At 42.3% G+C, this 18,529-nt stretch overlaps 1 protein-coding gene across 1 annotated transcript in view; it reads left to right on the top strand.

The window, feature by feature from the left end:
* LOC122817181 (protein-tyrosine kinase 6-like) overlaps positions 1–18,529 on the top strand; it is a 171,030-nt gene that overhangs the window by 44,356 nt on the left and 108,145 nt on the right. Inside the window, exon 3 of the mRNA XM_044090395.1 lies at positions 15,426–15,586. Coding sequence (XP_043946330.1) covers positions 15,497–15,586 — 90 coding nt within the window. The 5' untranslated portion in view covers positions 15,426–15,496. The remainder of the gene's footprint in view (positions 1–15,425; positions 15,587–18,529) is intronic.

The following is an 18,529-nucleotide window of genomic DNA, read 5'->3' as shown; positions in this document are numbered from 1 at the left end:
CCCTCTAGCTTCTTGTGTGTTTATAAATGGGTGTTTGTGTGTGTGTAGATGGTGGGTGGGTGCATGACTGTAGATGGGGGTGTGTGTAGATGGTGTGTGTCTGTAGATGGTGGGTGTGTTCAGGGGGTGTCTGTAGATGGTGGGTGTGTGCAGGGGTGTAGATTTGTGTCTGCTTGCATACTAATGAAGGATTGTTTTGAACCCTTGGGAATGGAGTTGTGGGAGCTTTCATGTACACAATGATTGCAAAAAAGGGCTTTAATGCTACTGTAGTAGTTTGTGCACTAGGTAATGTCAAGTGTTAAAGTATGCCTTTTGTTATCCTTGACTAAAATGTCTTTGCCTGTCGCCAAGCATTGTTGAGTTTTGCTACTTCTCTTGCCTGCTCAAAGCTGCTGATTTGTCCAGCATTGTGATTGTGTCATGTACATTCTATGGGAGCTCTTACAAGGTAATTCCATCTGTCAGTGCTATGGAATGAAAGGGTAAAATATATTTCTGCCTGCAATGGTCCTTGCTACGTAGGAATGACCTGATGTGCAAGATGAATGTTTACCCTAGCAGAAATACCCTAGTGTTGGTTGTTTCTACTTTCTGGAAACCTCTGTCAGCAGCATTTATATTTTCCCAGTCATATTACTATCTGGTCTTTTCCAATGTCATTAGGTCATTTGGGTGAGCAGAATCCATTCAAAATTAATCTGCTGCTGAAATACTCCCCATCAAAACTAGATTCTATATTTATGTTTACAAGATGCCGAAGTTTGCATGTCATCCTTGGCTGGGCAAATGAAGAATTATCTTGTTTAACTACAATTCTCAAAGTAAATTGGAGATGCTGGTTGCAAATACTCTTGACTCATTTCGATTTCACCCAAGCCCTTCAGGGTGTAGGTTTCCAATCAAACTAAGTCAGCAATACGATCTGCCCCAAGACCTACTTTTCCTTAAGTGCAGACTAGGCATCAAACTCATGCAGGCCTTCTTTCTTAAAGGCAGTGCAAAGCTTAACCAGTTGCTTCCTTTCTGTTCAGTCCTGTGCTGCAAAGGCAGTTCTTGGAGCACTGGGATTCATGGCAGCAACCATCCCCATGGTTCCCTTTGCCAAACTCCATATGATAAAGATCCTGCAGTACCTGAAATCAACCTGGTCCCAGCATTCTTAAGCCATGGACACAGGTCTTCTCTCCTGCATTGCCTAAAGAAGGAAATTCTGTGGTGGATATCGCAGATGAAGCTAAACCCAGATCTTCCCTTCAAACCACTGACAGCACAACAGGAGTTGCATGGGGGCAGTCTAGGAGTCCTGGGAAATAGCCTACAAATCCATGATAAGAGCACATCAATCTGAGGAGATGATGGCACTAATTTGCGCCATACAGATTTTCTCCCCTTCTTGGAAACCAGGCTCATTAATGTTCACAGACAACACACTGGTCATGTGGTACATAAACAAGCAGGATTGGCTTTTATGGCATAGAAGTAGGTCACAAAAGCAAACCTCTCCCTCCAAGCAGTTTACATTCCCTCACAAGACAATATCCTAGCAGACTTTCTAATTAGATCAAGAGAAGATCCTTTTAAATACATGCTGAACAGGGAGATCTTCCTAGACATAGTCCACAAATGGAGGTGCCATAGATGGATTATTTTGCTTCCAACAACAAACTACTTCCGCTCTTTTGCACAAGGGCCTGCTGTTCTGCTGGTAAAACTGATGTAATGTCCTTCATTTGGAAAGGGAGGTTCCTGTATGTCTTCCTTGCAGTTCCTCTTTACCCTACAGTCTTAAGGATCCAAAGATCTTGCTCGTCATTCCCTATTGGCCAATGCAGCATCGGGTTCCCCCTTCTCTTCCACCTATCCAAGGGCCATTGCCAGAAGTTTCCCTCCAAAGTGGATTTGCTCACACAGCAGGAGGATCACTACTTCAGCTCAACCTGACATTATGGGTGATAGGATTCTGATCCACTTTAGACACCAATTTTCTGAGATCTGAGGGTGTGTTTAAGGCTTTCCAGGAGGCAAGAAAACCTACTACCAGAAAATCTTGCATAACAAAATGGAAAGTTACTGTACGGTGTCAGGCAAAACAAGACCCCAGTACAGGCTAACACCCTACTTGGTCCACTTTGAACTGCTGTAATCTGCCCCAACATACTCCTCTATTAAGGCATGTATTTCAGTCATATCAGTGTGCCTATCTCTGGATCCTCTGCTTCTGGCCAGATGGGAGGTAAAACAGTTCTCAAGAGTACTACACCTCAAACTTCCAAGGAAAGTGATCCCTCCTGCTTTTGACCTTATCTTAGTGTTGGAAAAACTCACTCTTCCTTCTTTTAAACCAGTACACTTCAGCCTCTCAAATTCTGTACTTGGGAAAACTATTCTCTTAACTCTCGCCTATGCCAGAGGAGTCTGATTTACAGGTCATTATGTCAGCCCTGTCCTTCCTTCTTTTTCGTATGAATACATTGCCTTAAAGGACCAATCCGTCCTTCATGCCTGAAGTAGTAAATGAACTTTCAGACTATAAACTTCCCATTTTCTCCCCAATCCACAAAATAAGGGATAAGAGTCTACACTTTGTGCATAGACTTTTCAGATTCTAGCTGGATAAGACTAAAAATATTTGCAAGACTGCCCAATTGCTTTGTTTTTTTTAGTGCCCAAGTTCAGAAGTCTAATCACTGTAGGGTAGAAACTGTTATTGAATCTTGTAGTCCTGCAGCAGATGCTGCAATATCTCCTGCCTGGTGCCAGATGCTTTAACAGTCCATGCACAGGATGTGTGTCGTCATGTATTATTTTGGTGTCCTTTAGAATCCTCCTTGCAGAATAAAGATGTATTGATGTAAGACTGGAATCTGTTACCTTCTCTGAAACCCTCCCCACTATTTGTAGCACCTTTCTTTCTGTAACTGTGCAGCTTCCAGCCCACACTGAAGTTCTCTATAGAAGGTGGAACAAATGAGGAAACTTGGCTTTTTTTAGCCTTTTTAAAAACTGTAGACATTGGTGAGCTTTCTTGACCAGCTGGCTGCTTGTCATTGTCTGCATCTTGCCAATGAAGACATCTGGCCTAACTCCTCCCCTAGGTAGAAAGACATGTGACCTGCAGCACTGTGGGAGCACCAACACCTTCCACTATGCAAGTGCAAGTTCCTGTACACTTGCTAGATGGATGCTATTGCCAATAGGCAGCTTTGCGCATCACACATGCATCCAAGTTCCTGGGCCCACCTCCTTCATCCAAAGGACTGCCACAACTTGTGACTAGCTCCATCCCTTCCTCAGCAGGATGGGCTTTCATTCTTTCTACCTGCTCCTTCAAGCACCAGAGTCACTGGAGCTCTAGTTGGACCCAAGTAGTGACTTTATTCTCTAAACTACCCGAGCTGGTAATATTGATGCCCATCAATATGGGAATGTTTATCTTTGGGGATGCCTCTAAATGGGACTTCCAGCTGGGAATTTCTGGTCAGGAAATGTAAGCTGTGGTAAAGGGCCTAACAACCGTAATACTTAAACTCTGGGACAGCTTTCAGTTTTGCTGCAGCTTGGAAGAAAACTTAACAATGTAAACATTCTGCAGTATGAACCAGGTATGAAGAGTGGTCGTTGCTGAGAAATGATAGCTAGCAGACACTGAGACGAGCCATGAACATCCAGCTGGAGTACTGTGATGTACTGCATTTCCAGCATGACTACCATGATCTGCCATTCCAGCACAGCTTCATATTGCTGGCTCCAAAATTAGTTGCTTTTAAGCAGCACATTGTGCTATAGGACTACTTAATCTGCTGTGATTCATCTGTTTCATTTTTGAACAGGAAGTTAAAGGGTCAGCTCTATCACCTGCTTCCAAAGGAAATTAATCAAATGAGAGAATCCGATTTTTAAGAGTTTAGGCAATATGTGCTCGAATGCCCATATGCTAGCATGTACTATAGGGTGGGAGAGGAAGAATTATAAAATGTACTTATGAAAAAAGGGGTTATGTTTGAAATCATTATTTGACAGGACCACTGTGGGGAGGTCCATTGTGGCCTGTATGTATTATCACTTCTGTCTAGTGTTACAAATGAGTTGGAAAATCTTGCAAAGCAAACAAGTTACCCAATGTACTAGGAAGACCTCAAACACACCAGCTATCTTAACTCTATAGAGAATTCCCTACTATGAGTTTTGTATTGATAAAACCACTTGTGTTTAAGAACCGAGCTATTTTTCAGAATCAGAAAAGTGAACTTTCTGTATAAAATTGCATAGAACTTGCTAACATGTACAAAATTTGTAAGTTATAGTGAAATGTTATTTTCTCAAGGACAGAAATACTCATGAAAACAGTTCATGTAAATACTGTAAACAATTAGTGCACCCAAGTGTTGACAAAGACCTTTTTTATGTAGGTCATTATAGTCATAGTTCTGAGTGAGACTTCAGCTGCAGAAGGCAAATATCTGACCTGACTTCCACACCTCAATATCTTTCTCCCTACATGCATAGCAGGACTCCTTTGTCAGAGATGCAAGGATACTGTGCATCTCACCATATGTATCCCCTGATCTGATATTGTTAATCCTCGTTCATTCCTTACGCATGGGTATCTGTTCCGAGCTCGGAATTGAGCCGGCCATTTTCCAAGCTCATGTCAACTTCAAACTCTTGAGCTAAACTCTTGCCCACAATCTCCCTCTCCTTGTTATCTCAGATTTCGTTTGCCGCGTTGCCATCTGGTCGTGTCAAGCTACTTCTCTTGAGCTAAGTACAGTCAGTTGTTGTTTAATTACTTTACAAATTACTTTTCTGTCAGAAAAGTTGATATTTTGTCTCTTACCCTATCGCATCTAATGTTCATAATTTCCTCAGGTTTTTCTGTTTTTTCCTTAATATTTTTACCGTGAGGTATTCTCTCTTTACCATCGTTGGTAACCTTTTTCCCTTTTCTCTCTCATACCTTCGGGTACTCTTGTGCCATTGTTGGTACTTTTCTATTAATTAATTTGCTGTCATGGCAGATGAAAAAGGTAGTCCAGGGTTTAAGCAGTGTTCCGATTGTGGACACAAACTGCCTACTTCTGATGCACACTCTGTGTGCGTGTTTGGGAGCTTCCCATTTATCTCTTGAACCACCCTGTACTATCTGTGAGAACTTTTCTAATAGAACTTTGATGGAAATGAAAAGAAAAACAAGCTGATACTGAAGGGACTTCTAAAATCTCCCTTTTCAGGGGCTATTTCTGGGTCTGAGGTCTCAACCCCTCCTAAAGCCCATAAGAAAATGGATGTTTATACTAAGGCTAAATCCTTGCCTTCATCCCCAGCTGGGGACTCGCCTAACCAAAACCTAAAAAGTCTAAATTTCCGGCTCCGGAGCTCTCCGTCACCCCCAATGCTTTCGGTGCCTAGATCTTTGGCACCAAGGCCTTCGGCTCCATTAGTGATTTTGGCTCCATTCTCTCCAGCAGCCTTCTATATATCGGCACCGAGGGGCTCCTCTGTTCAGACCATTATCACTGCATCAGCACTGACCATTCAGTTGGCGCAGACATTGACAGCGTCTGCTCCAAGACCTTCCTCGGAACCGAGGCCTTTATTGTTGACTTCAGTTTTGTTGGTTCCAGCTTTGGCACAGACTCCCACTTCGGCACCGATCCCTGTATCGGTGCAGACAATGACCTCTGCACCGATGACTTCAGTGCAGACAACTGTAGTCCAGTCTTTCTTGGCACCGTTGTCCTCGGTGCAGTCAGATGAGATGGGCACCGAGTCTGCCTCTTCTGTGGCCAGGTCTGTTTCTCCCTCAGTCTCTGTGAGATCCACTAGAAGCCTTTCCGAACATGTGTTGCGTCTTGTTGACCAGGTACTCTTGGTCAGAGGTATCCCACCCCTCAGAAACTATCCTTCCTTGGGAGGTGATCACCCATCTCCAAAGACCCCTTCTTATTCTCCTTCATTGCCTTTGAAGTCCATGGATAAATCACAGTCTTCCCCTTCTGTGGTTCCCTTTATGGATTTCACTAAGGGATCGCAGTTGCCTTTGTGGCAGGAAAGTTTCTATGACCCAGAATGTCAGCTGTGACATGCATAGCTTGCTGCTCCACAGCCACCCAGGGACTCCGGGTCGGCAGAATGAGCCACTTATGGGAGGGGTCACCCCTGCCCTAGACATACATTCCTCTTTGGGTGGACCAGCCTTCCAACTGATGGAGAAGGCTTTCGCTGCTGCTGGTGATACCAGACTGTCTATACCTCTGCTGTCCTGTGGTACACTAGTTCCACAAGTCGCATCTAGTGGACTCTGGATGCAGGGGCCACAGGACATATTCCCTCAGGCATCCCCTTTTCTGCTGTCTTCTCCAGATTCTCCTGCTGAGGAGGTTCACCAGAAAAGTTTGTGTAAGAGGAAGCACATGGACTCCACAGAGGAGTACTTCACTGAAGAGACAGATTTAGATGAGGGGGAAGGATCCCCTCGGTCACCCTCTGAGGTATCCTTTGGCGATATCCTCAAAATCCCGAAACAGAGAGGTGACTGGCAGTCCTCTAATCTGACCTCTGAGGAATCTGTGTTCCTGCAGGCCTTTCACGCCCAGCCCCCCTACCTCCTGGGTTACTCCACCTGCCGATGAGCTTGTCCAGCTCATCATGCACCGTGCTTGGAAGGCTCCTGATACCGTCAAAGCTATTCCCTGGAGGCCAGATAAAGATCTTGTCTCCTCCTGCTTTGGATCCCCATTGGTTCAAAGGTCTTCCTGTGGATGCTTTGGTGGTGGCCGCAACAAAAAAGGATCTGATGGAAGAAAGCCAGACTGATCATCTGCTTAAGAGTCCTGGGCCCTGGACAGGATAGGGAAGCACACCTTTGCTTCAGTGACCTTTGCTATCGGGTCCCTGAATTATATGGCACATTTTATCAGGCTTCAAAGGTATCTGGTTTCTGAGCTCTCTGAAACCTTGGCTGGTACCATGTCTGATTAGGTCCGTGACAGCGGCCTCTCAGCTGGCCACCACTGAATCTATATCTAACTGCTCTATGCGACTATCTCACACATCAGAAGGAGCAGTGGGTTCAGCTGCGGTCTTGAGATGACACGCCTGATTGCGCTTGTGTAACTTCGTGGAACCCTTTAAGTCTTCTTTTCTTAATGCTCCCATTGAGCCTTCCTCATTGTTTGGGCACAAAGTTAAAAGCACACTGGCCAGATGTGAACAGGATGGTAAGACCCTTTCTGCCATAAGAGTCTGTTCTTCCCCTCAATGTGCTTTCTCCCGAAACCAAGTGTGGGAAGATATGGTTCAAGAAATCTCCGGGTCCTTTCCATGACACACAGGCAGAGTTCTCCCCCAGAGGCAGAGGGGGAAACTCACAAGCAAGACACTCCTTTTGGGGCAAAGGGGGACCGGGTAACCCAGGGTTCCAGGGATTCTTTCCCTGGTCAATCCTACCAGTGCTCCTGAAGAGCGGCCCAACTCCTTTCCTCTGGAGGTGGTTGGGGGACATTTCTCCTTGTGCCCTTCTGCCTGGCTAACCATCACCACAGATTCTTGGGTACAAAGGATCATAACCAGAGGTTATCATATCCCCTTCAATCTTTGTCCCGTCCCTTCAAAAAGTCTTCCTGACGTTCCACCCAGTCAAAGGGCAGAAGCAGCACTAGAGATAGAGAAGCTGCTAAGAAAGAGTCATCCAAATACTACCATGAAAGCTCATTCAACAAGGTCGGTGACCACTTCTGTTGCCTTCCATGCCAGAGCTTCTTTACATGACATCTGTGCAGCTGCAACTTTTGGATTTGGCCTCCAGGGGAAGAGCATCTTTCGGTTCTATGGTGCTCAGGAAGGTCCTTCCAGGACAGCCTCCCAAGAATAGAGGTAGCTGGGGACTGTGTCCCATATGTAAGGAATGAACGAGGATTAACAATATCAGATAAAGAAGTTGTCTTACCATAACGTTCCATCTGTATTGTTGATCCTCGTTCAGTCATTACGACCCTCCCTCCTTCCCCCTCCTGTGGTTTCTAGTGGATCTCACCATCCGGTTCTCTTAGGTTATTTGACCAGAGGTAACCTCTACGTTCTTTAACTTGCAAACTCAATCAGGTAACAGAGAGAGGGGGGTTGTGGGTAAAGGTTTAGCTCGAGGATTTTGAAGCTGGCGCGAGCTTGGAAAATGGCTGTCTCTGTTCCGAGCTTGGAACAGATACCCATGCGTAATGACTGAACGAGGATCAACAATATAGATGGAATGTTATGGTAAGACATGACTTCTTTTTTTGAGGCCACAGTCTGTGGTTCAGTCCAACTCCACTGGAGAGTTGTCTTCTGTTTTGGTATTTGCAAGTTTAACCATCTTGGTTGCATCTTTTTGGCTGGCCATCTAGCTATATTTGCATTATGGTATGTCAGTGGATAAGAAAGGTGGAGGTTCTTGTGATAGGTTCCCCACAAGTGTCTCGTGCCCCTTTTTTGTTTAAATTTAAGAGCACATCTTATAGGACTGCATGATCTAATGATGAGCTAAATAATGGGCATAGTTTCTCCAAACTAAGGGGTGGCGTAAGCCCCAAAACTATGGCTAGGCTTATAAATGCCCTCGGGCAGATAGCCTAGTATGAACCTATGAACCTATGAACCTATCTACTGAAGATTTATTCTTATAACCTTGAAGTAGTTAACATTCCATGTAAAACTGCATGGGTTGAAATGAGCTTGAAGCCTACACAGTCACCACCCCCCAAAAAAGAAGCCATCTAAGAAGATGACAGAAAACAACATGGTTTCTGAGAGATTTCCTGTCGGTTCAAGGATACAGGCCATGATAAGGTCCCCAAACCATATGTCTTCAGCTCTCAAGTCTTCTGACAAAGCACTGCAAGGGCCATCCTACCAAGGGAAATGGTTATGTCCCACTATGCTAGCTACCATGTTTAGACTGTTGCAGCAGATGTCCCATTGCAAATGTTCATGGCCAAAGACTGATCCATTAACTCAGAATGGGAGGATGGGCAACCCATGGTGAGCTACAGTTTCAAAAAAAAAAAAAAAAAGACAGGTAACTGCCCCATGTCAAAGGACAAGTGATTTAATTCCTCCTGTCTTAAGAAATTCTACTAGAAGTAATAGAAAATGTGCCCATAGAGGAACCCAACAGGAGATTTTACTTAACATTATTTCAGGTGCTCAGTCTTCAAGCTTAATACCTAAAGTGCCACATTCAAAGTGTTATTACAAGCCCTACCAACAATCCCATTATGCCATTCTGGGTTTTCAAGGATGCCTATCTCCATATTCCACTTCACAAGCACCCCTCTGCTTTCCTTGTCATTTGGGAAACCATTGGGGCAGAAACCAACTAGTTCCCACAGGCTGGTCTGTCTGTCCCTGCTTTGAACCCTGTCCTGATCCCCTGTATGCTCTAGGTTTGAGGCAGCTGATACTCTTCATCTCCTTGCTGCTTTTTTTTTTTTTTTTTTTTTACTGCTATTCCAGGGTTTTTCAGTCAGTCTCCAATAATAGCTTACTGAAGGAAAAAAGGACATTTAACACCTACCCTCATCTGTACAGCTGCCTCACTCAGGCATGTCACAGTAAAAGGTGAAAAGGGTCCCCTATTCACAGATGTTCCCAAAAGTCTCAGATTTTTCTTAAATATTCAGACATCTATCCTTATTTCTACCAATTTAGTGATATTTATGGAGATTATCTTGGACTCTCAGTTGCCAGAAAGCTGCCTTTCTATGACCAAGCAATGAATGTCTGACAACCGTGGATCCTGCTGCCCTGAAGCATTTGCTAGTTACTACTAAAATGGTACCCTGCAAAGATGCACATAACTTCAGTGGCACTGAGTATCCATTTGGAGCCGTTGCTTACAGTCCCTGAAAGATGCTTATCCTTCCCTGCATATACCATGAACTGGAGTAGTAGTACATCCAGATCAGACAGAATCTGAGTATTCTTCACCCAGGAGCTTCGCAACCAGGCCCTAACAAGTCCTGGATGGTGTACATAAACTTTCAATGTCCAAGGCCAGTGGTACATAGACCAAAGATGGAGAGAAAATGTGAACGATTGCTGTGGTGCAGGTACTTGAAGGCCTTCAAGCCAGTTTGGAAGAAGGGTGTCCTACTGTTAGCACATGATGTGCTATCTCAACAAGCAAGGGAGAGCAGTTTCCCCTCTTGTAGGCTGGCCACAAGTCCAATAGATAACACTGATGTCTCAGATGACCCTAAAAGCAGTCTGTAACCCATTATCAGAATTTGGTGGCAGACCAATAAGGAGGTCAAAGGCAAATCCTCATGACTGGATGCTGGATATGGATCTTTTCCTTCAGTTACTTCATACAGGTCTTGGAGATGGACATGCTTAAAGTTCTAAACAATTTGGGGAGATGGGCATGCTTAAAGTTCTAAACAATTGGGGAACTTCATAGTTTACTAGGCTATTGACCCTAAATGATCTTTAGTAGCATAGCCATGCAATCTAATGACATTTTATATGAAGAACCCATAAGTAGAGCATTTACATGTTATCCCTCCTTATAAGGGACAAGAATGAAAAAGGCAGAGCATTTACATGTTATCCCTACCTATAAGGGACAAGAGTGAAACTTAAAGAATAAAGCTGCAGTGCAGTTTCCCATCCATTCGTGCTTTGTGGAGAGGAAGGCTCTTCCAAAGTGGAATTCTGATGCATATCTATCCCTTCGTGTTGTGTTGCAGAAGAGCTCCTAAGTGAGTTTTTATGCCACCATTGGAGTTGTAGATGTGCAGTAGGTCTGAATATCCTAAAAACAAAGAATATAAGGTGAAGGATCAGATGAGAAGGCAAGAAGTGTGGAAAATGCATCAATATAGTTGCAAGTATTGAAAAATCTTGGATCAACCTCAAATTGATAAGGATTGAACACAGGAATGGTTGAGAGGTAAATTTAAACCAAAAGATGAAAGGTTAATATTGGTGGCCTAAGATGGTGGACTTGCATGCTCTGTTTACAAAGTCCATTGAACATGTGGGAGAAACAAATGCTGGTTTTATAAAACAGAATTGGAAATGGTCACACATCTTGTTGCTGGGTGTGATACACTAACGGCAGGACTGTATACTGAAAGGTATAATGTGGCAAGACTGTTGCATTGGGGATTGTGCAAACATTATAATATTGAAATAGCTGAAAAACCCTGGAAACCTGAGCCACAAAGCATAATAGAAAATGAAGTGTGTATCACATGGGAAATCCATTATCAGCAGTTCAAAAAATAGATGCGAGAAAAACAGATATAGTAATCCATGAAAGCAAGGCAAAAGCCTTTGACTGAAATTGCTACACCCAGTGACTACAGTGTCTTGTCTGCAGAGAGACTGTCAAAATACCATGATTTGCTGGCAGAAATGAGGGCAATGTGGAAGGAGGATACTCCGACAGTTCAGTAGTAGTAGGAGCAATGGGTTTTGTATCCAAATACAATTGTAAATTCTTTTTTATGTTACTGATTACATGTGACTCTGTATGACTTGCAGGAGGAGTCATTACTGGACACATTGCAGGTACTGTGAAGAACACTTCTGACTAATCTCAGTGATTGAATAACCATACTTTGACTTAGGAATGGGGTCCTCTCCTGTCATGGTATTAAAAACCCAAAATACTTGTGAGATCTCTGGCTTTTTTTTAATTTCTCCACCACCAATTAAACAGCATGTTTGTAAAAAATAGACTTGTCCAAGTTTAACCCAGAAATATCCATTACTACTGTCATTAACTGGAACATCATAAAAATCCTCCCATTAGATGATGCTGTAAATGAATTCAGTACACATTTTCTAAATATCCTAAATAGCTTTGCACCTCATAGAAGGAACAGACCAAGTAGAAAGCTAATGCAGGCTAGAGAAAGCAGGGAAAGAACGGCAGCAATATAAAACCTCACAATATCTCAAACTTCAGAATGCTCCACACCCATACTAAAAAGCAAATACATGAAAAAAAGACTACTGTAACAATGTAACAACTTTCAGAACAATAATAAACCATTCTAAAAGATTCTGGTCTGCCATTAATGAAATCTTGCATCCCGGCCAAATATTCAATCCTACCACTCAAAAATGCATTAGAATTCAACTCTTTTAGATCTTATAGCATCCCTACCAAGGAAGCCCAAGCATTCAATCCTCCTGCTCAACTACCACATATCGCTACATCCACCTTCACCTTTAAAATTGTACCCACATCTGGAAACTCAAACCGGCTGATGAGCTTCCAAGTGAATACCTTAAAACAGAAGCCCATCAAATTGCCTGTCCTAACTATATCCTTGGAAGTAGGTCAGTCCAGGAATGCCAAGCTCCCTCTCTAGAAAAAAACATTCACACATCATCCCTCTACACAAAAGAGGAAATTCAACAGACCTATAACTTGTTCCCCATCTCCAAAATACTTAAAATGTATGCAGAAACAGTATCTTCTGCAAGTAGATCTCTACCGCCAACACATGGCTTCTATCCTTCCCATAATACTAATACTGTGCTTTCTAGCCTCTTATAGATGCTGTCAAATCTAGAAAGAGCTTCATACTAGTTTCCTCATTTCTATACTTGTCTATAACCTTTAACAGTTTGTCATAACAAACTTCTACTTCAAATGTCCTCACTGGGTCTATCTCAGCCCCACCCTTCTAAGGTTCAAAAGCTACCTATCCAATAGACATGTCAGTAAAATGGCACTCCACCCTTTCTCCATTACCATACCTCCCAGTCACCACCAGTGTACCACAGGGCTTTATCCTTGGTCCCCTCCTGTTTGTTTAACATTCACACAACTGGTCACCCTTGTACAATATACAGGTGACTCCACACTCCTGCACCTCTGACCTGGCACGTCTCCAGCATGGTTTTGTAACTCGCAACTCCTGCTTAACCTCCCCCCACCCAAAAAAAACCTACTTTTCCTCCAAATCCCCATCTTGTGAAAAAACAAAACTAAGTCCTCTCTCTCCTGATAAATATAATCAGTGAAGTCGCTTCTCATAGCAAATTATTAGGGATGATGCCTCTTTCAGAACCCACCACTGTGTAGCTTTTTACCACCTATAAAATTATCCAGCATCCATCTGCTTGTCCATCACTAAAAAACATTCTACACAACTATGTTCCTAGTTGGTCATTACGATCCAGTGACCAAAAACTGACTGTCCCCAAACCTATAAAATCAACTGAGCAATGTCTATACTAGAACTATGTTCCTAAGGCCCAGAAGTCCTTATCTGTATCCATCAGGTCAATACCCTCCCTCCAATCTTTCAAAACCATGCTGTAAGACTTCTTGGCCAAAAGATGGCTTTTTTTTCTTGCTCAACACCAGGATAAACTATCCCAAAATGTGAACAAATGCCTATTATACCTTGCACCACCTTGCTCTCCTTTCTTCACTTACTTCCATCAACTTCTCTCCCTTGACTCTCTAAATATACCATAAATTTACTCTTCTCTTACTTCATATAGCAATTCCTGTTTTATTATACTAAGTTGCCTTTAATCTCTCTACATTAAATCATTGTCCTATAACTTGTATCAGTTGTTAACCAATGTTTTTATATTCGAATTTGGTACAGTTGATGTGTGTATTTTTGAAGATTGTAAAATTCTATTCTTAAAATGTTTTGCAATTCTTTGGTGCTCTCCTCCCCAGGCCTTCCCTGAAAATGGGCTTCTACCCAGTTGGACTTTACCAGTAATCAAATGTCAATCATCCCCCAAAGTATCACCCATCTGTGAGACTGTCTAAAATTAAGAAGCATCCTTATCACCTTCTTGGAAAACAGATGATTGGATGGGCAGCCTCAAATCCCCCCTGCATTGTCTTGTGTTGGCATCCTTGAGGCTGGAGGGGAACTTTTGGTTATGGCTTACTGGCTAGGCCTGCAATGGTCTACAGATTGCATAGTATATGCCTGTAATATCCCTGTTCACTAATGTATACAGTACTTGACCTGACAGTAACTAGTACCACCTGGGAGGGGGTTACCCTCACAACCACATCAGCATAACTGTGATGAAGCAGCATGTCAGTATAACAGTGATGGGGTTATTCTTGTTACTGCTCCAAGTGCATGCCGAGAAAGCTGTGGTCATTGGGGACTAGCCTTCAGGAAGACATTTTATTAGTCATCCAGCCCCTCTCCTTATGGTCCCTGTTAAAACCTCAGCTGAAGTTCTGTCTCAGTTTTGTGCCAATACTGAGAGAGGTAATGGGCTAGTCTGAGGTGAAAATAAAGCCTACCAGTATAAAGATGGAGCTAGAGGTCAGGGTAATGCAGGACAAGAGGTCAAGGAGACATTTGTGCAGCATACTGTGGCAGACGTACCCAGTGATGTGTAAACATAACATTTTGATAGTGTTGTACAGAAAATCATTTCCTTTAAGAAAACACTGAAATTGGGTAGAATTTCCTTTAAACCGTACTCCAAACAAACACTATGTTTAATTTATATAAAGTAAGACTATGGCTTGGAAATCAGAACTTTGCCTCACTACAGAGTGAGCTTTGGGCCTGAAGTAGCAATTTGGGGGAGTAGGCTGTGGAAGACGCTCCTACCTGTTCAAGCCCAAGACAGTCTAGAGGAACTTGAAGAATCCAGCCCTGAGGAAGCTTTGTGAATTGTTACTACACCTAAACCTGTGTGAGAGACTACAGAATTTTTGTTTAATAACTTTGCATTTTTGAAAACTATTATCTTAGTGTGTTTCTCCTACCTTATAGATAATGTAACTGCAACATTAGTGGAAAAATGGAGCAAAAGTCCTTTTAGGAGGCCTGGGATGGGTTGGTGGGTTAAGAGAAGAGCCATAGAAATATGATAATTACTTATATAAGGCAGACTACATTGGTAACTTTTTTGCCACTATAGTCATAAAATGTAATCGGTATATTCTAGGATTCATTTGACAAAGCCCACCCATGTGTACCCTGGAAGGGACCACTACAACTAATAGGCATTGTCCAGTATTACTAAAAAGCATTTAGAATTTGGTCAGTATTAAAACTGAAGCGGACAGATGGGTTTTCAATGTAAATCGCGATCATGGTGACTTTGTTAAAGCTTTTCACACACGTCCTTGGCATATGTAACAGTGTGTCCATGAATTGAGGATACAGCACTGAAAGTGTACAGTAAGCAAATTAGTGTCTGAACATTTTTGCCTATTTCAAGATTTCTGCTCTTAGACAGTGGATCTAGCATCCTTCCTTGATCAGCAACATTTGCAGATATAATGTACAACCTGAACACTTGCCTTCTTGCCATGTTTTATTTTCTTCTGCTGCAATAAAACAGTTTCATTGCTAAGCAGGTAACATTAAATGTGGCAATGAATTTTATACTGCAATAAATGTGTTTTGTTTTTTCCCCCCTTACAGTCAGAGATGGATCAGAAGTGAAACATTATAGAATCTATGAGAAAGATAACCAATTCTACCTGAATAACAAGATGATGTTTCAGGACATTAATACTATTGTGAAATATTACGAAACTAAGGACCTCAGCACAAATCTGAAACTGCTGCAAGCATGCCAAAGGGTAAGTGACTAACAATCTTGACTCAGTTGTACAAATTTTAGGAAGAGAATACCGACTGGGCAATTTCATTTGTGGTCACCTCCTGGGGCATTTTTCTGGGGGCACACAGACTGAAGAAATTTGTTTAGATAGATACCCCCAACCGCCCAACCGGTCTTCCTGTTCCGGTTTTGTAACCCCAAAAGTGAGAATGGAGTGGGAGTTAAAAACACTTGGTGTGTCTGAATTTTAATGGATGGTTAGTTGACAAGCCTACCAGTATGCTCTCTGAAGAGGACCAGTACAACTAATATCAGAAGTCCCAAGATGTATTCTAGTCCTGAGTTGAATATTCTCTGCTGTTTTACTATGCAACTCTGAGATGAAACCAACCAGTATGCCTGGTCACTGCTGATGAGATTGTGAGCTTATCCAGGTAAATCAAACTTCTCTAATGGTTTCAATGAGGGAGCATCATCCGATAGCCCCAAAGTGTCATTGTTCCATTTGTTAATCACCACTACTGTTTCTCTGCAAAAATGAAGGTATGTTTTATACTACATATACACTGGGAATAGAATATCTAGTCTGTAGATGCACCAGTTCATGACCACTTTCCTTTTCACAGTAGTTTAAGTCTTTGAGTCTTGCGCTTTGTACATACAGAAAGGGTTAAGCCATTCCTATAATGTTTAGTCTTCACTTCCAAGGATGATGGTCTGTCTCCCTTCACTGATTCTGTATAGCTCCCTTTTCTGTATGTTGAATATTAGACGCACCTTTATCCATGTAGTTTTGAATAAAATACAGACATTGGAATTTAGCAGTAGTGATAACTTTTTTTTTTTAATAACCAGATGTGAAAAAGATGGCTTTAAAGAGCTAATCTTGTATACAATTCTGACCTGCCTTTTTATTGAATGGTTGCCTCGTGTTTATGGCATTTTTACTAGGTCTTGGCAAAGTTGCATAATTTACTTTCATCACTAAGGTACGGATTACTCACGTGGTATATAGGAAGTACAGTAATATACACAGGTCCTGCAGGATGTTTAATACTTAATGGTGTTAGTCTGTGCTACAATACTGTATTCTGGTGAAATTTAAGGCTGCCTTTCAGGTTTGCAGTACGACTGCATTTGGCAAGTAGGTGAGCAATGCAGCACTTATGCATGGACTACTACTAATTGGTGTGGAACAGGAAAGAGATTTTCTGCAGAGAAAGGAGCAGTGCACAGAACATGGAATATTCCTAAGTGCAGATCAACAGCAGAAGCTTGTCAGAAAGCCAACAGTACTTTGAAAACCTACGTTTTGCACTGGGGTTTATCATTGTTGGATCTTTTCACCTCAGATGAGAAATACCAGCTGTAGATGTTCTAGTCTAGATTCCCTATGCCAGATAACCTGGCAGCAAATGCATTCAGTGTATCCCAGAACAGGTACTTGCTTATAGTCAGAGATTAAAGGTTTGCAGGCAAGTGTATCTCAAACGTTGAGTCCTGTTGTAGCGCAGGTAGCAGTATTTTGTTCTTATCCTCCAGCACTCAAAAGAACTAAATGTACATCAACACAAACTTCATATGGAACAAAATTCTGCAATTAAACTGCGTCATTGGTTAAAACCTTACATGTAGGATCAGTCATTTGGGAATTTGGTGACTACTCCTAGCTGCCAGTCATCTGCAAACTTAGTCAGCCAAAGCCTATTGGTGTTGATCTTGTTCAGTTTGGTATTAATTTCCACATTTACACTTTGTGTACTTTTCTGCAGCCTCTTAAAATGTAACATTTTCTGGGTAGGACTGAAGTTAATGGAAATATTTTGCTGCAATACTTGCAACAAGCTCAGATGTAGCTCGTTCACTCAGAATGGAAGCGTTTGAATTGTGCTGGTTAGAACTGCATTGACTGATCTGGTTTCTGTTTGTACACCCACTTGCTCAATTCAGTGACGGCCTATAACCTGGACAATGTGTGCTAGTGTGCAACGATACATTTCAAAGGTTGAAGTAGTAGCAGTAAACATTCCCATATAGCTTGGTTGTCGGCTCTACTCCCCCCTTAGTGACCTACATTTCCTTTTGGTTGCCAGCACAAGTTCATAGGGTAGGTACTAGGCAATAGGCCCTAGGGCCTATATAAGCCTAGCCAAACGGTACCCTGGCTTTTGGCAACCAAGAAAATTATTTTCCTGTGCCCCTGTCAAGCAGAGCCACAGAAGTGATCCCCGGGGTGAATCACCTATCAGCTCTCCACGAGAAAGCATCATACCTCCACAACACCACATCAGTCACAACATACAACTTGTGCTGAGGCTCTACAGAAACATTAAAAGCCACCTAGAATGTACTCTACAAGATCCCAGCACACAAGTCAACAACCACCTCCTTTTACATGTGCTGTTGAGTCACCAGTAATGCAAACCTAAGCTCATAAGGTTTACTAAGTCTGTTTTTGCACAAGGAGATTTGTCTTATGGTAGAAATAGGCTCCATGTCACTATTGCTGAACTGGGCTCAGGGTTTCTAGCAAGTTACCCTTGCTATGTTCATACTGAACTTTAATAGGCTAACAGTAACTGTTGCAGTTTCTTACCCTTGGACCTGATCTGTCTCCACATTCAAAAGCAAATTTTGAGGAGAGTGTATACATGACCCAAATTTGTGCTGGAACTCATGAGGAAACTGCAGCTATGACCTTGTTTTACCAATTTTGATTTTGTCTTGAGTGGTTTTGAAAGTCCCAGCTGTCTGCTTAATATTTTATAAAATGGCACTCTGTATATAACAGAATGCCTTTTTGAGAAATATCTGTGTACTTGGAGTACATCAATGCCTTGTGTAATCTCTGATGTTTTTTAGGCAAATTGGGTGCCTATCATTAAAGGGAATGCCTTATTTTTAAGTTGGTGCATTTCAGAATGAAATGTTATGTTCTTTTTACAAATGTGCTTAATGTTTA

The sequence above is a fragment of the Protopterus annectens genome, chromosome 12.part0 (assembly GCF_019279795.1).
Source record: "Protopterus annectens isolate FY-2018-M chromosome 12.part0, PAN1.0, whole genome shotgun sequence".
Classification (NCBI taxonomy): domain Eukaryota; kingdom Metazoa; phylum Chordata; order Ceratodontiformes; family Protopteridae; genus Protopterus; species Protopterus annectens.
This window is presented reverse-complemented; position numbering and strand designations above follow the sequence as displayed.